At 41.9% G+C, this 22,792-nt stretch overlaps 1 protein-coding gene across 3 annotated transcripts in view; it reads right to left on the reverse strand.

Moving 5' to 3' along the window:
• Positions 1-874: 874 nt before the first annotated feature.
• Positions 875-22,792, reverse strand: part of VLDLR (very low density lipoprotein receptor) — a 31,285-nt gene continuing 9,367 nt past the window's right edge. The window contains exons 3-20 of one of the 3 annotated variants that reach the window (XM_019645902.1): positions 20,408-20,527; positions 16,738-16,860; positions 15,242-15,364; positions 13,202-13,573; positions 12,977-13,099; positions 12,781-12,903; positions 12,359-12,478; positions 12,129-12,254; positions 11,455-11,626; positions 10,639-10,857; positions 9,376-9,494; positions 8,439-8,578; positions 7,976-8,117; positions 4,903-5,049; positions 3,881-3,964; positions 3,441-3,521; positions 2,412-2,581; positions 875-1,521 (exon numbers count right to left, since the gene is read on the reverse strand). In XM_019645902.1, the coding sequence (XP_019501447.1) occupies positions 1,486-1,521; positions 2,412-2,581; positions 3,441-3,521; positions 3,881-3,964; positions 4,903-5,049; positions 7,976-8,117; positions 8,439-8,578; positions 9,376-9,494; positions 10,639-10,857; positions 11,455-11,626; positions 12,129-12,254; positions 12,359-12,478; positions 12,781-12,903; positions 12,977-13,099; positions 13,202-13,573; positions 15,242-15,364; positions 16,738-16,860; positions 20,408-20,527 (2,540 nt within the window). In that variant the 3' untranslated portion in view covers positions 875-1,485. The remainder of the gene's footprint in view (positions 1,522-2,411; positions 2,582-3,440; positions 3,522-3,880; positions 3,965-4,902; positions 5,050-7,975; positions 8,118-8,438; positions 8,579-9,375; positions 9,495-10,638; positions 10,858-11,454; positions 11,627-12,128; positions 12,255-12,358; positions 12,479-12,780; positions 12,904-12,976; positions 13,100-13,201; positions 13,574-15,241; positions 15,365-16,737; positions 16,861-20,407; positions 20,528-22,792) is intronic. The other 2 variants (XM_019645903.1, XM_019645904.1) reach the window with 2 other exon arrangements.

Genomic DNA, 22,792 nt, shown 5'->3' on the forward strand with positions numbered 1-22,792 from the left:
ACTTACAGCATCTTCCCAGGCTTCAAGCCTGTATCTTCCCTTGCTTGCTGGCATCCTGAGTCTTTAAAGAAAGGAAGTCATGGCTAATCTGATGGAAAACTTACTAAAGCCCTGTGCCACTTTTTCTTCTCCTCAAATTCCTTATCTGCTCTTCACACTAAATATTTCAGAAATTGTCATTAGAAGGAATCCATCCTTTGCCAGCCAGGCTGAAAAGTTAGGAGATATTACAGATTATTTATGAAGTCACTTTAGGACAGTGGTTTTAAAATTGAAGGGCTTGTGAAAACACATGTTCCCTCCTCCATGTTTCTGATTCAGCTAGTCTAGGATAGGGCCTGAGCATTTGCATTTTTAACAAGTTCCCAGGTGATGCAGATGCTTACCCTAACCCCACTGAGAACCACTGCTTTAGCATGTCCACAAATGTCATTACTTGTTATCCTCCCTAGCTCTCTTCATGGTAGACTGTCTAGACTTGTAAAAGAAGCAAGTCCTTTCTCATGCCTTAGAAGGTACTTGTCCTTGAACTATAGATAATGATAGGTCATGGAAAACTGAGACCTAAGTATGAAGAAGCAGAACTGATAGAAATCTTAGCATATGTTACTAGATCAAAAAAACAAATTAATGAGAAAAGAAACTTTAACCAAGAGAAATTCTAGGTACAGGCTAACCTAGCTTCTTTTACAAAATAAATATTTGGGGAGCAAATATTAAGTAGCACCTTGTCCTTTTAATGCTTGGTTATGAGAAAAACTAGTCAAATTATAGGCTTGGTTATACAACATTAAGATCTATCGCTCATATAGTTAGAACATTTGATTTGATACTAAGGCTGTTTATAGTTTTTCGTAGAGGAATAGGCACAAACCATGGTTAAGCTGCTTGGTTTAATTTTTTTAGCATTTGAAAAAAAAGTACAGTAGTTTGAACACTCAATCTTTGCAAACCTCCATTGAGGTCAAAGAGTCCATTCACACGTACAAAATTAGTTTACAAATTTTTTGGCAATTTCATCTTAGTAACCCGTTTTATCCTATTGCCATTGTCCCAACCATTGAAAAAGTTTACAATAATTTACATAGAAATATTTTCAAAGTGCTTAAGAATAGTGATTGTTCTCTGGGATATTTACAGATGGCCTATACAATGTATGTACAGGTGGTATACACTATAGCACAAGTTTAATTGCTGGAATATGGCTTTCTAGGGAAAGTGCATATTTGGCCAGAGGTGGCAATACTGTCTAAAAATTTAAGGGTTACAGATTCTTGGTAACCACATCCAAAGCTGAAGTAGAATGTGGACAGGAATATTTATGAAAGTCATATAAAAATGGTCAAGTACACAAGCTTGATCCACGCAAGGATATCTTGATGTTCTTCCAGGCTGCAGGAAGAGACTTCAGCTGCTGGCTCGGTTACCACTCCAAACTGGGATATTATTGGTTTAGACCTCAAAGGTCAAGATTTGTCTCAGAAGTCAAGCTAGGTCATCATCTGTGCTTACAACTGATATCTGTGGAAAAGAAAAAGTATGGAGTGAGCTTGGTGATCACTCATGAACAGCAATCTAACATGGACCTTGCTTTTGAGTCAGTCATTCAGCGATCAAAGGTGGCATAGAAGGGAAGTCAGATCCAAAACAGGTTCTTCATGAAGTTACATAGTTGTGTCACTAATGCATTTTAACTTGAATTCAAATGTGTATACTTGGAAGAGAGAGGAAATAGTGTGACCGGTCCTGCCTGTTTTACTTAATGATCTTAAGTCTTGGAGAAAAATATGACAAGACACATGTGTGCATGGACTGGCCACCATTCTTTGTTTCACCAGAGAGCTTCAGAGGGAGTGCTCAGCACTTGTTTAGTTCAGACCATTCCCTAAATAAAGGCCAAATACTCCATTTGGGCTTCAACTGCAGAATGAATGACTCTACTGCTAGTAGAAAAGTTGGCTATCCTAGGTGGGATGGGACACTTTCAAGCATTTAGTAAATTTGGCCCAAAGAATCTTGCTCAATACACTGACGTTAAGCCAATTCCCCTATATACGAAATGCTAATTTACTTTTAAATATCCAGTGGCAACTGATTTAACAGTTCAGAAAGAAGCTTCTTGGTTCATGCAAGTATTTACATGTAGCTCCCATAACCAAAACTATCTCATAGTATAGTGGTGACCTTAAGTTGACTTCCCTGTCATTCTGTATGGGGCAGATGCTTATCAACTGACTGACTTATTTTCTAACAGGCTAGACTGTCTAATCTCCAGGTAGCAGGTGAAGTATTTGGTGGCTCCATGATCCTAATGGCTCTTCTTATCCCAGGCGGCCATAGCCTGAGTTAGTGGTCCCTGTTTCAAAGTCTTACTGCCAGCCATGGTGTATAAAGACACAAAGCTGACTTACTGCTGGGTACGTGTGTCCAACAGAAGCACTGTGTCTACCAATATCGATGGACAGGTCCTCTTCAGTGGTCTTCAAGTACACAGGATTGTCAAAGTTCATGCTTTTCATGTTCTTGTGTTGCCAGTTCCGCCACATCAAGTAGCCACCTACTGCTGCCATTACCAAGAGCACTGAAAAAAGTTAGAAGGTAACTAAGCTAGGTCTAATCTCAAAACAGAAAAAAGATCGTGTTTGTGACTCCATGAGAACTGACATTCGTGTAAGTTTCATGCTTTATGAAGCTGGGATAACTGGAAGTTAAGAGTATAAATGAGCGAGGGGCTTACAAGTTCAGACCAGTGGTTAAGTGTTACACTATAGACTGGTGCTGAGGCCCCCATATCCACCTGGGCAAGCATAGAGTTCTGGGCCCCTCCCCAGGCTGACTGAATTAAAATTGCTGAAGCTTTGGAGAGGTCTTCAAATGATCCTCCTTGTGTGTTAAACTTGGAATCCAGTACTGTAGGATAAAGAGTCCATTATAGCATAGTGCCTTAGAATTCACACACCCAGTAGTAGCTTTAGAGGTTCTTCTCCCCGGGTTTGAAAATTCTTAGCTATTTTTAATTTACCTTCTGCAAGTCCTATACCTCCTCAAGAAAGCATTTAAGCATTGTGTATCTCCTCTGTATGGAGCATTTATATATATATAATCTATCTCAAAGGGGAATAGAACACTGTTCTTTGCTTAAAGGACTTACTGTGAAAGGGGATAAGCCAGACTAACAACTCTGAAGTAGAAAGCAGTAAGCACTTTTCATGTAATAGTTGAACACTTATCACTGCCAATCACGGTGCAGAGGATACCACTGAAGAGAAGGGTATGGACTCTCACCTCTGTGCGGTGTTGGGGAGGGAGCAAATGTAATTCAGTGTCACAAGTGATACGAGAGTACAAGGGGCTGTGGGAGGCGCATCTTGAGATGAACTATAAATGCCCATAAGGCGTCTAAGAGGTTCATCAGACCCACACGTAGGAAATCTACTTACAGAGGGGAAGGATGGCCCAGGCAGCAGACGTCCCTTTTGGGGGCACACTGACCTCCGATACTGTTGTGGTCACATTGATCCCTACAGGGGAACAGAAGGAATCGGTTTAGAAGGATCTCTGTTCAGACTTAGACATGTACGCAGATGGCAGAGAGCCTCATTAATATTCAGTATCTACCACAATCGTGGACCAGGAATGACTGGTCTAGAAGTATTTGCGAGTCACGTGCTGTAATAGCCATTTCACTGACATTTCTCTAACAGAAACCTTAGTAAGTCAGGTCAGGCTAAGATTTGCAGGTTCTAAGTCACTGGAGTTGAAACGTGGGTTACCAACAGGAGCAGAACTAGTAGTTAAAGGCTGCGTTGATTATTTAAGCAACAGATACAAAGAGTGGCTGTTAGTTGAGATTAACAGTTTGCAAGGCTGAACCCAATACCTCCAGGAACTAGTCCACTAGTTGGTGAAATTTCTGTTGTGTTGGTATCTTTTGTCTCACTGTGAGCCACAGTATTTGCAGTACCTGAATTATAAAAACCAAGAACCTGGTTAACGCCAAGGTTCCAGAGAGGCTAGCTGTTCAGTCCAGAAAAGCCATGCGAGAGGTTATTTTAATACCGCAAGACACAGACAAACCACTGCTGAACTAAGTTGCATGGTGGATGTGTCAAAACTGGGGAAAACAGTGGTCTTTAGGCAATACCAGCGACACATGAGATTTAGAGAGGAAGAGTCAGCATTTGAAATTCGAGAATTCAAAACGACACACAGCCACACTCAAAGACCCCTCTCTAAGCAATGTCCCAGGCTCCTGGAAGTTACAAGAAATGCTCTGGAAAACAGATTACCAGGCACATTAGTCTTACTGCCAGATTATGTTGCAACTCCCTTCTCAGTAAATTTAGCTAGTCCCTGCAGGGATCCAGTATTAAGCTAATAAAAACCTCACAGTCTGAGTTCCTTGCTCACAACATGTGAGTTTAATTTGCCACTTAATCAAAAGCTAAGAACAGAAGACTAAAATGCAAGTTTGATTTAAGTGTGAGTTTAAGACAGTGTCACCCACTGGGGTCAGGAGGTTTCCTGTAACCATGGACTTGAAGCATAATTTCAGGCTTATCTTTTTGGAGAAAAATGCTAAGACTTTGTGTAATTATCTGCAAGCTGGCTAGCTCAGTGCTGTCATGGGACTAATTGTTACACATCAGTATGAGGCACATTGGCGCTTTGACTAAAGTGTCACCTATAGACGCATCTAATGTTGAAAAGAGTTAAAAGTCAATTCTGAAGTAATGACATGAACACCTGGCGCATGTAACAGTAGCAAGTATGTTCTCAAATCTATTCCAAGAGTTTGTTGAAACAGAATTCCTAAAATCCAGGCTAGTTTCTCTATAGCTAGTGTCTTATTCTAGTGCCTGTTGTACGTCCCGCTTGTGGATGAAAAGTAAAAAGCCTTACTTCGGCACTCACGGCCATTTTCCTCTAGATTGTACCCATTGGGACAGGAACAGGTGTATTTTGGAGAGTGATCATTAATCTGTGGTGCTGGCAGGCATAGGTATTCACATCCTCCATTCTCCATGCTTTCTTCACACCAATTTTTACCTGATCAGAAACAAAAGTCCTTTAAAATCGGTATGCCAGTGCCTGCTATATTCATAAAGCCCTGTTTTCGATTCTGAAGACATCAGTCCTTGTCCCCAAGGCGCTTAAACTTGTCTACTCTGTCAAACCTTCAAGTGAAACCAATACCAATGAAGAATAAATATAAGGGTACAGGCAGCATACTCGAAGGACACCACAGGTCCAAAGACATTTCTTGGAAGTAGAACAAGAGCTATGCTTTAAACAGATGGGTGATGAGGATGCGGGCAGGTAGAGGAAGGAGGTGGGTGACCAGGAGCGGCACTCACTGGTCTAAAGCTTGGAGAGAAGGCTCGGAGGAAGGAGAAACGCATGTCCTCCTGGCTTTGTCTTGTTCCCACAGTGGAAGGCACCCAGCTACAGGGAGGTTTAAGGGTTTTATTTAATTTATGTACATTATTTATTTCTACCTCCCCCCACCCCACGCGTTTCCCTTCACCTAGTCAGCCTTCCTCTTTCAGGCCCCTGGTAACCACTAACCTGTTCACTATCTCTGACTCTCATATAAATGGAGTTACACAGTATGCGGTCTTTTCAAACTGTTCTTTCCTTTAGCAATATTTCTTTGAAATTTGTTAAGTGTATCTCATTGTGGCTTAGTCATTGTATTTCCCTAATAACTGAAGGATATGAGCATCTTTTCATGTCCTTAGTGGACATGTAGAGCTTCTTTGGAGAAATGTCTATTGGAATCATTTACCATTTTTAATTGTGTATGTGTATGTATGTGTATACAAATATGTATATGTATATATTTGAGTTGTGTCATATATTCTGGATAATAGACTCTTATTGGCTTTATGATTTGCAAATATTTTCTCCCATTCTTGGGTTGTCTTTTCACTGTTTTGATAGTATACTTTGAATCGCAAAAGATTTTTGTTTTTTAATTCTGATGTAGTTCAATTTATCTATTTCTTCTGTCATGTGCTTTTGGTGTAATATATTAGAAACCATTGTTTAATCCAAAGTCATGAAGATTTACTCCTGTGTTTTCTTCTTTTTTAATGAATGTGCTTCAGGGTCCCTTGAGAAACTAAATGTGAGCATTCTATAATATGCTGTGGATTCTAAAGCTGTCTTGTCCAGGGCCTGGAACTGTACCTGTTGCATAATGGACTTTTAAAATCAATTTTATTCCCATCCCCCACCTCCACCCCTTTGGCAACCATCAGCTTGTTCTCTGTATCTATGGATCTGTTTGTTTTATTTGTTCATTTATTTTGCTTTTTTAGATTCCACACATAAGTGAAATCACATGGTATTTGTCTTTCTCTGTCTGACTTATTTCACTTAGCATAATACCATCCATGTTGTCTCAGGTGGTAAAATTTCATTCTTGTTATGGCTGAGTAATACTCCACTGTATATATGGACCACTTCCTTATCCAGTCATCTATCGATGGACACTTAGGTTGCTTCTATATCTTGGCTATTGTAAATAATGCTGCAATGGAGATAGGGATGCATATATCTTTTCAAATTAGTGTTTTGTATTTCTTCAGATGAATACCCAGAAGTAGAATTGCTGGGTATTCTGCATATACCATATGGTATATGGTAGTTCTGTTTTTAATTTTCTGAAGAATCTCCATACTGTTTTCCAGAGCAATTGCAATCCCACCAATAGTGCACAAGGGTTCCCTTTTCTCCACATCTTCACCAACACTTGTTATTTGTTGATTTATTGGCGGTAGACATTCTGACAGGTGTGACATAATATATCTCAATGAGGTTTTGATTTGCATTTCCCTGATGATTAGTCATGTTGAGCATTTTTTCATTAATCTGTTGGCCATCTGTATATCATCTTGGGAAAAATGCCTGTTCAGGTCCTCTGCCCATTTTTTTAATTGGATTGTTTGCATTTTTGGTGTTGTTTGAGTTCTTTATATATTTTGGATATTAACCCTTTATTGGATGTATCATTTGGGAATATCTTCTCCCACTCAGTAGGCTGTCTTTGTATTTTGTTGATGATTTCCGTTGCTGTCCAAAAAGTTTTTAGTTTGATGTTAAGAGTTTCATTAGATAGAACCAGTCAAGTACTCTGAGCAGGAGGCAATATGACCAGATGTGTTTCAGGATCTACACAATCCTAGATGTGTCATGGGGGGCAATGAGTGGGTGGAGGAAGGGAAAGTTTGTGGCTACTTTGGAGGTTAGTGCAACAGTCTTAGAGGACATGAGCCGGCCGAGTGGCGCGTTGGTTAAGAGCTGGCTTGGGACGCCAGAGGGCTCCGGTTCAGATCCCACATATGAGGGCCAGTGACACTGCCCTCTACAGCTTAGATGCTGAACAACAGCTCAACCTGGAGCTGGGCTGCCGTGAGTCGCCGGCGATGGCATAGGCTGCAGCCCCCGTGGCAGTGAGTTGCCATGGGCTACCGTGTGTAGCCGGCAGTCAGCGTGAGCGGCCAGCAGCCGCCGTGAGCGGCCATCCAGAAGCCGGTGACTGATCTGCCTCGCCCGGGGAAGAGCGCAATGATGGTGCCAACTTGGGCCAGTGAAGCAACGTCCTCCNCAACTAGACTGAAGAACAAAACGACAGCAACTTGTCTGTTCCCCTTCCCCCAATTCCCCAGCACTGTTCCCATAAATAAAAAAAGAGGGCATGAAGGCCAAGGGGATATGGGAAAGACTGAAATAAAAGACTGAACATGGAGGGAGGGAAGATGAGAGCTGAAATTCTGAAGCTCTTTCACTAGGAAGTTAGAAATAAAATAACACCCAACACCAGGTTTGAAGTGTTTGAGGTGGGGTACAGGAGGGAAAAGTTCCAGTTTAGAGCAAGTTGAGTCACTAAAGAGCTACCGATACCCAGCATGTACTGTGCCATGCTGCTGCCCTTAGAGTAGCCCCGAAGGGCTCTGCTTCCCCGTGTTACCTGATGGCTGCACAAGTTCATGGTAGACAATGATGTCTTGCGCATCATTAAGGTTGTTAACTAAAGTGGCCAGCTCCAACCCAGTGAATTTATTGGCACCATAGACTGCTTCATTTTCCCCATCGATCCAGAAGACACGGTCCTAAAACAGAACCCCCAAATTAGCATGTACACTTAGGATTAATACAAGTCACTATCTAACTAAGGTCACTATTATTTACTGGCAGTTTTAACAGACCAAGTTTATTTAAGGCCGTCTGGGACACTGGCTGTAAAACTATACGAAAAGCCAAGTTCAGATTTCTTCACGTGTTGCACGGAATCAGTATCTGACTTATTCCAGGTTACAGAGAAAGCAGTTTCTCAAGTCCTGCTCCTCTGCCCTTCCCTCATGCCTTTTTTTTCCCCCAAGGTGCTACCGTAACTCAAAGGTATACACTTAGATGTGAGGCAGGCCTCTTACCTCAAATATCGTTAGTGCGAGAGGATGAGCTAGGAACTCCAGAGACTTTAGCACTATCCTTCGATCTTGGCCGTTCAAGTCCACACTGGATAGCATGTGCAACTTGGAATCAAGCCAATAGAGACGGCTCTTTACAAGGTCTAGGCAGGAAAAGAATTGCATTTGTATGGTGAGTATTGCTCTGGCCTCCATTTAAAATATCGAAGGAATCCAATATTCTACTTTCATCATTCCTTCCCCAGCAGGGGCTCTTAATTAATTAATTTATTTATTTAATTTAAGAAATTTTATTGCTTAGAACCTTCCCTCCTTGGGCAATGGCAGGGGTTTTGGAACTCAGTCCCTGGGGACAGAGTCAGAACCACTAGGATAGAGGAAAGAGTGTGGCACATTTGGTCCATTGTCGGGAGTATGGTGGAGGCGGGTTGCAGACTCTTCTAAGGACCCAGCAGGGGTTCTAAATGGGATCCCACAAGTCTTGTGAAGCAGAATGCAGAATCTGTACCCACATTCATCTTGGGGGGACTAACGGGGGTACCTAAGATTCTCAAGGTAACTGCCTGAAGAAACATTACTCGCATGATAGAAATATTAAAAGAGGCTAGCATTTTGTTGTTCTCCCATCATGAGCCAGAAGGTCTAAGCCTACAGTTCAGGAAATGCTAAGGCACCCGTGCCAGGAGTATTGAGGGTGAGAGTTCCCAAGGGCCAAGATTCACTGCATTTGTGTCACATATTAGGTCCCAATGAATGTAATTATGGCGCATGTAATTTAAATTTACCATGCCACTTGTATTACTGTTTTTCTCATTCAAAATTCAGGCTGTAGAAGGAACTATACGAGTTGTCCGCTGTAGTCCAGAATTAACTCTGGAGATGAGTTAAAGCTCTGTGATGACAGTTGAATCTGTGGTCAAGGAAGAAAGAACATACGTACCAAGTGTAATTCCATTAGGCCATTGGATGTCCACTGTCACCAGCGGCCATCTATCATATCCATTCATTCCTGCTTTTTCTATTTTAGCTGGTTCACCCCAGTCTGACCAGTAAACAAAGCTGGGAAGAAATCAAATTAGAAATAAGTCTCAGTGGTTTAGAATTTATAAAGTTGTAGCTGAAGACAAACATTCAAAGAGTGATCAGAAAACGCTAGGGATTGATTTAGACAAATAGTAACACTTCAGGGTCTCAATTACCCTGTTTCACTGAAAATAAGACCTAGCCAGAAAATAAGCCCTCGCATGATTTTAGGTACCAAAATACGGCACCTTGGCATACTGAATATTTTAAGCTGAAGGAGTTTGTGGAAAAGGCACCTTCTCCCTGAAACAGGTCATAAAACCCTCATGTGAGGGGTGCGTGCCCTTCATATCCTGGAGGAATCATGCCAGAGCTTCTTCTCCAGCTAGGTCTTATTTTTGGGGAAACACGATATATTCTGGGTAAACAAAAGTTGGCACCAAGAATCTACAAGCTCATTAACTGTATAAATCTATATAAGTCTGACATTTAAATTTCGGCCCAAAATCACAGGTTATATATTTCATTTATAAAAGGCCACTTCTTCCAGAGGAGCGAAGATAAATAAATATCTGTTAAGGTTTATAGTAGGGGTAGCTGACTGTGTGCTAGGGAGGCTGCATGGGGGCCAGTTGTGATTAGTGCAGCCTTAGCTTTCTAAGCTGCTTTTTTATGTTATTTAGTGCCAATTTAGGAAACCCCTCAGTGAAATGTTTCTAGAGAGGCCTGTTGATTTCAACTGGACTTTCACAAAACTTGCACTTTAGGTGACAGCCTTGAGGTAATGTGGTTACCCAAATCCTCACAACTCATCCTAGTACTTAGGTTTGATCATCCAGAGCTAACGTGGCAAAGAATTCAGACAAAAACTAAACGCCATTTGTGTAGAAGCTGGGTGAGCATAAGGGTTCAGATACACCTTTTGGTGTATATCACATAGAAGCGTTGTTTTCGTAATGTCAACCAGCAGCCACACTGCCCTGGGAGGGCCTGTCCGATGGATGAGGCCCTCCTAGGATTGCTCAACCGTGGCATCACTCACATCTTGACCTGGACAATTCTTTGCTGTAGGCAGCTGATAAGTCTTGGTATTTCAGTTCTACTTCAGGAATGAGGAAAGCTCCTGGCCTACACAGACAGCATCCAAAAGGCTATGTGATGAAAAACACAGGATACAAACCCAGACAACGGGTCCACAGCTATGGAGGCGGGCTCTCGCAAGTCAGAATTGAACAGGAACTTCCTCTTGGTTCCGTCTAGGGTAGCTACTGAAATAGTCTTAGAAGCCGCATCAGTCCAGTAGATGGTCTTGTACACCCAATCAACAGCAATGGCTGCAGGATTATAGACATTGTCGATCATTTTAACATGTGTACCAACCTTGTCATCAATTGAGGCACTGAAATAGAATAGGTCACAAGAAATTCACGAGTTTGACACCATCAGAGCCTGGAGAATGGATGTTCTGCTTACAAAATGGTCAACAACTTTGTTCAGAAAGAACTCTAGTAACCCCAGAACTCACTACTCAAATTACTTAATGGTGCTGCTTACTGATACTAAGTCAACAATAATGGAGGTTCTCTAGTTGCTGGTATATATTCTATATGCAAGAACGACACACTTCTAAATGGAGCCATCATCTGAGTTTCTATAGTTCCTATTAAGAAAAAGCTGTACTACCATTTCTATTTGTAACAACTATAAACAGTTCTCTGTTCACTCTACAGAAAGGGGAGAAAATAGGAGAAATTAAGATGTCACCTGTTATAATCTTATAGCTGTAGCCATCTTTTACTTCATAGGCAACTGTTAGTTTCTAATGAGGAACTGATAGCAATTTAAAAATTAAAGAATCAATGTTTTAGATTTACTATTCCCAGCTAGTTAGATGCTAGATTGGAGCTAGATACAAAAGACATTCCCCCAAACCTTCCCACAGACCGAGTGACCATGACTTGTAGGCCAAGACCCCAAGGATGGAACTGAAAGTTACCTGAAGATGGCCTTTTGGCTCAAATCAGCCCAGAATAGTTTCTGAGCAGCGATGTCAGCATCAAGGGCCACGGTGTTTCTTAGCTGTTCAACTAGTTGGATATATTCTTTCCTCTCTAAGCCAACCTTCCTGATGTCCCTTCGATTAGTGAAGATCAGACTTGGCTCTTTGCCTGCAAGACAGGAGTCAAGTTCATTCAGTTTCGCTGTCAGAAGGCCAGGTCCTTCTAAGTTACCTCCTCCCAACAGAGGAGCCCTGAGAAAGTGAAGGCGCTGCTAAACACCTCAGAATTGCTTTTGCTGGAGTCCATGCCCCTGGGACCTGCGAGCGCTCCCTACTGTTTAAGAAGGCAGTTCTGGGGTCACAGCATTCAATAATAGGGCGGGGCTGATGAGTAAGTTACTTATTTGAATTGTACTCAAGTTTTGGAAGCAGAAAGTAAGCAAACGTGGTAGGGGTTCACGTATCATAGGCAAAAGGAATTGACCAAGGTAGGCATCTGGAGAAATGATCTTCTGTTTAACCTATGATATTGCAACAGTGAGTTTAGTAGCATTTCTCTCAAATGCTATTTTAGTTTCATATTTAGTTTGACTATTGTAGTCACGGGCTGTACCTTTCATAAGCACTTACTCATAAAGGTACCACAGCAACACCCATGCAAGTCCATTTACCTACTGCTTTGCACACGCCAGTGGCAAGATCCATTTGATAGCCACGACTACATTCACACTTGTAACCGCCTTTTAAGTTGATACAAATTTGACTGCAGATTCCTGGATTTTGGCATTCGTCAATATCTAGGAGGGAAATTAGAATTAGTCTTGCTGTTCTGAAATAACCGACAGAGATATGCTGTCTTTTCCCATCATCCCTGGGGTTTAGGTTCTCTGCTTTGACTCACCTCCACAGGTTTTCCTGTCTATCAGTTCAAACCCAGCTGCACAGTCACATTCGTAACCTATAATCAGGTCTTTGCAGATATGGGAACATCCACCGTTATTAACCAAGCATTCATTTACATCTGAAATAAAAATGTAGTCGAGTTACTTGACACATTAGTCCACATTGATATTTGTCCTATTAACATTTAAAATTCAGGCTATCTGTGGTAACTTCTCTAGTTCCATAGCTTTATGACTTTATTATGCACTAGTTTGTCACTGCTTGGGCTTTAAAGTCATAAAAATTCACTCTTAAGGCCAACAATTGAACTGATTTCATGCAAGTATTCTAACCAGACATTATGCCAGGCCCAAACAGCTTTAGCTATGCCTGATCTAATTAACCTTCCTCACTCGGTCCTCAAGCAACCCCTTCACTTACGACAGTCTTTCAGAGGCTCATCACTCCAGTCCTCGCAGTCCTGCTTCTGGTTACATACTTTACTGATATCTATGCATTCTCCGTTTTTGCACTTGAATTTTCCAGGGCCCAGGCACTGATTGTCTACAAAGAGAGATTCCTTTAGTGGGTCTGATCAGAGCAGCCCCTTGACTAACCCACAAGAAGAGACCCTTACCATTTTTGCAGTTGGCTTCATCAGAGCCATCGACACAGTCTCGGATACCATTACACTGCCTGCTGCCATGGACGCAGCTGCCATCCTCACACTCGAATTGGTCAGGCTGGCAGGTTTGAGAAGCTACAGAGGGAGGGAACACCATGGAATGAAGCCAGCCAGATGGTCCGCAGTTGACCCATGGAAGAGAACTGACCGTGCTGTAGGGATGATAAAGCTACTTACGACAGTTGACCTCATCGCTGCCGTCCTTGCAGTCAGGATCCCCATCACATCGCCACTTCTTGTGGATGCACTCGCCGGAGCTACACTGGATCTCGCTGGCTGAGCACTTGCTGTGTATCACTGGCTGGCGGCCACACTGCTCTAGGGACTCATCAGACTGGTCCGAGCAGTCTGCGTCGTTGTCGCATACCCAGCTGAGGGGGATGCAGGAGGAGGTGCTGCACTGGAACTCGTGGGCGCCACAGGATGGCGGGGCACAGTCGAGCTCATCGGTGCCATCGTTGCAGTCATCCTGGCCATTGCACACAAAATTCCTGGAGATGCAGCGGCCACTAGAGCAAGTGAACTCATCCACGCTACACGTTATGTTGCCTATTGAGAGAGAGGATGCCCCATTGCAAGTGTATTAGGATGGGTCCTTTCAAGACTCTTGTCCCAACATCTAACCTGCAGAGCTTTGATCATGAATCCAGCTTTCTAGCTTAACTTAAAAGCTCCAGTGGAATTATGTCAATCTCTAAGTTTCCTGGAATACTAGGACATAGTCTCACCATGTAAGAGATGCAGGGACAATGGAATAAGAACAGAAATCAAGGACCAAGAAAAGAGCTGAAGACTAGAAATTAATTTGAGATGAGAACCACAATGGACTCTTACAGGAACAGTGATCAATAACTTAAACTGTAACAAGGGATTTCATTCTGGAAGGCTGAGCTATCTTTAAATGGACATACTGCTTATCAGGCCAGGCCACATCATTAACTGAGACTATCATGCATCAGGTATTCAGATAAATAGATACTCATAATAAGCTTTACAACACTATCACCAAAAAAAAAGCCATTATGTTATAACACCATACATGGTTTTTTCTCTTTTGATCCTTTAAATGAGGATCAGGAATAACAGGTTTTAAATAGGCATTTTAGAAATCACTTTGAGGGCTACCATCTCTATCTAACAGCCAGGTATACTAATCATGATAAGCTAGTCAGAGTAGCCAGTTTGTACTTTGACTCAGATTCTAGCCAAATGAATGAAAGTCACAATTTGGTGGTAATTAGGGTAGAGACCACGACTCTCTTGGGAAGCAAAGTGTAGATTTAAGAGGGAAACACTTGGCAGCTCCAGGGCTTACTAATACATACGTAAAGCTCAGTGCTAGGATTAAACACCAAAACTCATTGGACTAGGTGCAGTGGTATTGACCTCAGAAGGTGACAAGACTGTTGTTTCAACTGCAGGTGCCCTTAGCTCACATGTGCACTGTGACCGAGTCAGGGGCCCATGCTTGTCAGACTTGGAAGCTGTATTTGTAGAAGCCCTATAAAACGGGCGGTAGCTTGAAAGAGCATTCACAGCAATGTTTGTTCAACCTAGAGATTTTCCCAGGGCCTCACCTTTAACATGTAGCATTTATTACACATTTTTCCAAGAATAGAAGCATGAAAGGATAAGAAACAGAGTTGGCTTTCACAGGTAGGAACTATGACAGGAAACAAAGGTGCCACCAGCTGGGTAGAGTTTTCTTTGGGTGCCCGCTCGCACGATGTTAATGAACACCTCCGTGCCAGTTTAACTTTTGGAAGGGTTAAAATAGAATCAGCTTGGGGACTTAGGACATGCTTATATGATACTCAAGTAATATATTCCAATAAGCAGATCCAATTTAGACCTTAGGAATGGCCCTCGTCCCCTTCTAGCTTTATTGACCCAAAGTGAGGAAGGCCTAACAAAGATAAAAGCCCATACCATTGGTGCTTTAGTGAGCTACTTCTAAGTGTTCAGTGCCTTGAATGACTTACCTTCTTATTTCTATTTGCCTAGAAGAAACACCAAAGCAAGCAATGGCCATTTACCATGTGGACTTCTTTGAGACTTTTAGGGCAGTTAGGAAAGACAAGTAGTTGAGCAGATAGTGAAGTCTCTGAAAAGCGAGTCAACGTGACTGCATCTTTATGCTTATGTTAGCGTCCCCTGCCCACCCTTCTTTGAGAAAAAGGGTCTTTGGGATAAGCCACTCCACACTGATCTTCTTACCACAGTTTTCTTCATCTTCTCCACTGTCACAATCATTTTCACCATCACATCTCCAGGACACTGGGATACACTGAGTAGAATGGGCGCCACAGCTGATTGAATTTATGCGGCATGTTCTCATATCTGTTGACGATATACAGTCTCAAAAGAGCCTCCAAACTTATCAGTGCCAAGTTGCTGCTCCCGTGCTGCTTGGAAGTGGTAACACCTGTAACTCAGCGGCCTGGCATACTGGTGAAATTTGACTCACTAGTTAAAGCCTGGGTAGATCCTTCACCAGCTCCACTGCGTAGAAGCCATGCCAACCTATTCCACCTGCCAGTACACCTGAGAGCCTCGACCATGTTATTCCTTTGGGGTTCTGCGGCATCCCCAGTTCTGGCTTTTGTTTTAGTTGGCAGGGTTAGGTTTACTGGCTGGCCTGCTCCTTGACCATTATTTATCTGTTGGCTATCAAGTGGCACACCCAGATATCTAATCCCAACTCATTAAAGGCCAGCTGGTCTAACACCTGTGGCGTCTTCCTCCTAGCTTCCTTTACAGTTCTCCTTCCTTGACAACCTCCTTTAGATTTACATCCTGCAAAGTAGGGACATCCCCTAATTCTTGGCTTTCTTGGGTCATCTCCACTAGAACTTGGGGCTCGGTCTTTATGGAACCTGCCTTGACCTGTGGTAGCTCATCTGCCTTCACTAATATTCTTATTACTCTCCCACCCACCCGCCTTCTTGCCTAGACAATTAGTATCACACACTTATTTTTCCTTTCTGCTTGACTTTTTTTGGTAACCATTTTCCAGACCAAAACTTTATGTTAGTCCTCCACTTTTGGTGCTTCCAGAGGTCTCCACTGCCTCAAAATGAACTCTAAGGCTTTCTTCACCTTGGCTTTCAAATAATCCCAAGTCATCCTCTTCTATGATCTCAGACTTTTTCCTGAATATCAGCCTAAGGACACAGATAATCATTTGCATAGCTATGAATTTTTTCTTATTGAAGAACAAATACCTTTAGGTTACATGTTTGTTCAAAATCACTATATGGCCCTACTTCTAGCCACTTTACCGCTTCAATAATAGATTTTGTTTATAACATGAAAAAGCTGTGCATTTAAAAGCTTATACTTGGCCCGTGGGGGACCCTCACATCTTGACTTAGCTTCCAGGACCAGAGTACCATCTGCTCAGATTCATCATTATCATACATTTGAAATCTGTGCACCTAGTCAAGGAGTTCTTAATGAAACCTGCAGGCTTCAGTCTTAAATATGCAATAGTGAAGCTACCCAAGAGAACGTCAGTCTTGTTAGACTAGGGAGAATACTCTAGAAAGTACACTCATCAACTGTTAATGACCTGACTGACTTTGAAGTCAGTTGGCCTATACTTTAAGGGAGTCAAAGGAAAACTAACACCAAGTATTGGATTAAACAAAACTTAGAGCTATGAGACACAGAACAGCTTGGAAAAGTTCAAGTCCAAAGCAAGTCACACTCACAGCACTGTTCTGGGGTTTCATCAGAACCATCTTCACAGTCAAAATCCCCATCACACTGCCATCGGCTGGGGACACACTGGCCATTGTTGCACACGAAGTCAGACTCCGCACATGTTTTCTTCACTACAAAAGTTTATTTGCATGGTTAAAGTCGAAATCACTTACCCAAGAGCCCTATATTCTCAGTGGGGGCAAAACTGCATTTTGACATGTTTTACTCCCCAAATCTGAGTTAATTAGCACCCAACTGCCAATAGCCAGGAGAACCTTAGAAAAATCTTTTTTTTCTTTCCCCTAGAGGAGCATGGTGGTCATTTGAGAGATTTAGAGGATACTAAAGTCAAGGTACAACAAAGGTTTCCCATTATCTTACCCCTCTGGGATATCTTATAACTCTTGCCTGTTTTATAATGTTGAGATTAAGTAATAATTTCATTCCCATGCTTTTCTTCTAGCTCATTCAAGTCCTTCCTAAATTTAATAGCCACACATTCCATCTTCTGGCTGGATCATTGTATAATTGTTCTAGGGGCATCTCTTAACAACACATGAGTTTAGTATAGAGATAGAAGGCCAAACCCCAGTACTAAATATTGTCACCCCTACCAGTCTATTGAGGCAGAGGACCCCATTCAGTAAGAAACAGAGAAAGCTGAAATCCAAGTATAAGGGAGGTCATGTTTAGAATCCAGGATAGAAACCAGGTCAAAATCATGGAAGCTGCTAAGGAAGCTGCCAATATCCATCACTGACTGCTAGAGTTAAAATAGCCCACAATGAGATATCAGCTCTGCTACTAATTCTTACTAGGGCAGGCCTTTTCTCCTATCGTTCGGGTGACCATGCAATCTGTTGTCCAAATTGGAACAATCTCAGTAGAAAGAGAACACTGTTCATTACACCAGGAAGATAAGTATAAACCACCACTTTTCTAAGCAAATCAGGCAGCTTGGTCACCCTCCCTATGAGGAAGTCGGGAAGTGAGAAGAGTCTTGAAAAACTGCCATATAGGGTAGTGTAGGCTCATCCTTGTCAGGCTATAGTCTTTTTTTGCATGTGTGCCTATACCTTTTATCTGAATTTCTGGTGTAAAACATTCTTCTCTAACAAATACTCTGTAATGATAAATCAGAAGCTGGCCAGAAGCTAAAAATTTGAAAGAGACTGATTAAGTCAGGTGTTCAAGCTAGGTACAACTCTCAGAGTTTAGAATGCCCTCAACTAGTGGACCACCCTGGTTTAGCCTCCGGTATTATAAAGGGGGGAGATGGTGATTAAAGTTAATTTCTAGAACTCAAGATGAGGAATTATGGTGATATCTCAAAAAGGATTATGTATCTCCTTGAATTGTGTAGCCAAGGAAACAAGAAAGGTCACGTTAGCTCTTAAGATTCACACCTATCTCTAAAATCACTGAAATACTCAAATCCGAGTGTTAACGTTTAAGTGCTATCCAAGGCCCGTGTTCTCCTGAGCATGTAAGAAGATGTCAGAGGGCCTGAAGAGCCACACAGCCTGTGATAGTCCTCAGAATTTGCAAAAGAGGGGATAGGGAATCATTGTGAAGAGACCACATGATTTTAAAAAGTACAAAATATTACAGGGACAGGAAAGATTGGCTGTATTACAAAGTGAGCAAAAGATAAACAGGGACAGAAAAATTGCTAGAATTCATCTCTCTCCATTCTGAGCATAGACTGGGAGGGTAACAAAAGGCCGTTTGAACTGGGCCTTGAGAGATGGATAAAAATTTAGATGAGCCGCAGGGCAAGAGTACTACCAGTTACATACTTAGGGTATCTAAGTTATTAATCAGCCCAGCCCAACACAGAATGAGTTACTAGAACAACAGAAACACATGGCTTGTGGAGTCCAAGCTGAAGTTGACTAAATATGCTAAATGACATGCTTGAAAGAAAGAGCCCAGCTGAAATTGTAACCAAGTTCAATATCAAGAGATTAGACAGAAAAAATAGGAAGTGGCTTCCCCTTTCCATGGAGGAATATCTCAAAATAAGCATTCAGCATTTCCTTGAGCAGTGCTCCCACTTTCCTTCTCTAATTTCATACCTGGGAGGCAGAGAAAAATTCTGGTCAAGAATATATTTAATTTTTCCCACCTTACATGATCTTGACTGCATATACATCTACCTCCTCACCTCTTCCAAATCCCCTTGCCATGTGGCTAGAAGTTATTCATGCAGAGACTATTACAGGAAAAGCCAGTAATAACCCCTTATATGATCAAGGTTAGTTTCTACTGAGTTAGTCGTAGTACAAAAGAAGACATCCCAAACATAAAGAGAATAATTATTTTCTAGGGAAAAACAATGGGTTTTGCCAAATATGTAAGTTTAAAATAGAGGAAGAATGGCTATGTAAATCAAGAGAACAGTTGACAACAGTGAGGTCCTACTAGTGGGGTATTTAGTGAGGGAATTATTATTATATATATTATCTCAGTAATCCAGAAACAGCTTGGAACTCAATGTCTTATAGAGGAGATGAAAATCTTCATGTTAGAATGCCAATGATGGAAAAGTGTTGCACAAGAGAACAATTCTTGGTCCTGACAGTAGAGAGAAGTTTCTTCGCTAAGACTGTAGAAGGTACTTCCTATGCTTCCAAATGAGCCACTAATGCACATATTGGCATGAAAGCATCCATGGTATTGCTCTGAGAGCTCAGGAATAGGACAGTCTGCCACAATATTTACACCGTAACATTTTAGTAATCATGCATGAGGAAGCAGGTAACAAGGTGACAGTTGATTAACTCTACATTAAGCTTCTATTTTTCTTCTGTATTTCTAGTTTGCAGAGTGGACATCTTTATATTAACATCTTTTAAAAGGCAAATGACAGTATTATCACCTACGTTCACACACAACATTTTTTGGGGGGATTTTTATAACATAGAACAAAGGGATCATAAAGCAAACTTCAGCATGTATAATAATATTCAAGGTACCTAAATGTCATCTTGACATGCAGTTCTCAGCTGTTTGGGTTTGACATGAGGATATATAGGTGGTGTAAACAGGCATTTCTCATAGGGATCTTTTGATGAATGTTGATCAGTGGGTATGATAGTATATCCCCATTCTCTTGGGAGAGGTGTCTTCCACCCTGCCTCATGCTTTAGAATTAGTATCTATTGTCGGCTGAGAATTAAAAAAGAATTATTCTTATCTGATCTCTGATCTGTGCTGGGTTGCAGTTTCTATGCCAGGAGTTAATTAATCTCCTGAAACTTTAGGGACTTCTCACAGTCCATGGCTTTCTTTTTTTTAGGATCAGAACCATTTGAGAATTTAAAAAGGAAAGTCTGTCCTAAGCAATCTTCTGGTCCTCCCCTCTCTTCTCCTAGCTTCCTATACCAAATGTTTGCCTGATCTAAGATAAACCAGGTCCTGTCATTTAAAAGGAACTCCACTGTATACTCAACATTCTGTATTCAAATTGAGAACCCTATGTCAAACATTCAATTATATTCCTCGAGACCAGGAAGTACAGAATCTTTAGACTCTAGCTCAAAACAAGTCTTAGGAGTGGATTCTGTTTTCCGAGTCTCGATACCTTTGTAGAAACTAAGACAGCATCATTACTTTTCAATAAGATGCATAAGTCGTGGTGAGGTGGCAAGTGCGATCGTCAAACTCTTTACTCACCACAGTTCTTTTCATCGCTGCCATCAGCGCAGTCTTCATCCCCATCACATTTCCACAACAGCGTTATACAGCGGCCATTTGTGCACTGGAATTGGGAAAGGTCACATTTGGCGTTTCTTCCTAAAATCAGGAAGGAACACTTAGCTAAGCCTGGGATACAAGGCTGGTACATTAGAGATGCAAGTTACCCCAAACCCATGGATAGGGGTCCTTTGGGAAAGACAGCTGCAGACTCAGCAGGCTATCACATTCTAGGGGGCAGAGTTGGCTAGGTCTTGGGGCAGTGACTGACAGTAACTGAGTTCTTAGCTGGGTACACACCATCTAGATAAGACTAGATTTCCCAGCCTCACAGCGAGGTGTAGCCATGAACCTAAGTTCTGGCTAATGGGATGTAAGCAGGAATGGTACATACAACTTCTAGAAAATATCCTCAGAGGAACAGGGGATCCATTTTCCTTCCCTTTTTTCCTTTCTGGTTCCTGAAAGTTGGGCATGGTGGCTGGAATAGTAATTTGGGCCAATGCAGCCAGACCAAGATAGAAGGCACCTATACTAGATTGCCCAGAGACCACTGGGGCATTTTCATCTGCCTCTGGACTCATTTCTCTCATCTGTGTAGTCACGTGTGTGGCTATAATCACACAGGCAAATCCTAATCTTTTCACGGTATGTCTGGTCCACATTCCATACTGTTATTCATGAATGGTGGTGCTCTTATTACAAGCAAAGTAAAGGAGATTTGGGAGGGGTGGCAAAGAGAGGGGAGACAGATTTAATAATACATGGCGCCTACCTTAGAACTTGAGGTCTGATCGGAAAAAGACATGTTTACAAAACCGCTCCAAGATAAAAAGCATCGAGAAGGTACAGTTAAGGGGCATATGGAGATTCTTTGTAATTTAGTGATGGGAGGAAGCAAAGTAAGGTAGAGCCACAGACCTGGATTCTTTTTCTCTGAATCTCCATTTTCCTATGTGCAATGTATGGATATGTAATTCACATAGTAGTATGAACTAATGTTTGTAAGTGGGCTCTTAGTTGGTTTGCCTGGCATGGGACAGGTGATGTTCAAGCATTTCCTATCCTTAGCAGCCCTGTCCTTGTGGAGGGAGTGATTTCTTTGAGATAAAAGACAAAGATCTGGTTGCTTCATGCAGAAATCCTGCAAATATCTGAGAAACCCTGCAGAGCCATACAGTTCGCACAGATTACTTTGGAAGGCTTTTCCAGTAGAGGGGCTTCCCATTTCTTGCCACCTTTGCACATCAGCAGCTGTGGCGTGATGGCATAAGAACAGATGCTGCAGCAACAAGCACAGACTGAACTCTTGTGTTATGCACACAATGCTCTCGCCTCCCTACTATCAGCTACTCCCTACTTTCTGGGAACATTCTATGCTTTGTGGCTAATTCCAGGCAGATGAAAAGTTGGTCCAAGTCAAGTTTACCATACGGATGTGGTTCCTTTAGGTACTGAATGTACTTGGTTAAAACCTGTTGTATCACTCTCCTCCCAAGAGACTAGTTAAGCTGGGACCCAGATACAAAGCAGTATGATTCGATGGCATTTCCTACCTACATTTCATACTATTCATTTGTTCCACAACTATTTTATTAGGTATAAGATACTTAGGATTTAGAAGGGCAAACAAAGGGAGGTTAAAGGGTGTTGTCGCCTCCTAGTTTTTATACCTAAACCAAATATGAAGGAACTGGCTGCCTCCCCTCATCATCACTGTAGTCTCAATATATTCTCAATGTGCTCAGTGTTGGGGTACCTGTTCCAGGGGCGATTGGCAGTAGTTCTATATCCCTACTACCTTTGAAGGCTGTGGGAGTGATAAGAATCTACTTTGAGTGCTTTATTTGAAAATAGAAAAAGAGCAATTTGTAGTCAGAGTACACAGATATAAATACACTTGGAAAGAATAGTCAGGTTACAGTTAAGATGCTGTGCAGACTGAAAGGCTCTGGATTTTTTAAAAGCTGTAGTTACCAAAGGTGGTTGTTTAGTCAAAACGAGACGAAAACACTGGTGCTGATATCTACACTGTCAAAAGGTAACCATCAGATCAAAGTGGGACAGGGACTTAAAAGTAGGTGTCAAAGGGGCCGGCCGAGTGGCTCAGTTGGCTAAGAGCTCGCTCAAGAGTGCGAGCTGTGAGCAACAGGTTCGCCGGTTCGAGTCCCGGCCCGAGCTGAGCTGCCAACGGGTGGCAGGATGGCTCAGGTATAAAAATAAATAAATAAATTTTTTAAAAAATTAAAAAATAAATAAAATAAAAGTAGGTGTCAAATGATGGTTTTCCACTTCAGGGTTAGGTACCTGGAAGATCTCCTTCAAAAGGAGTTTTGAAGCTACAGACTTTATAGGCATTCAAGC

This window comes from Hipposideros armiger, unplaced genomic scaffold, assembly GCF_001890085.2.
Source record: "Hipposideros armiger isolate ML-2016 unplaced genomic scaffold, ASM189008v1 scaffold_95, whole genome shotgun sequence".
Lineage (NCBI taxonomy): Eukaryota > Metazoa > Chordata > Mammalia > Chiroptera > Hipposideridae > Hipposideros > Hipposideros armiger.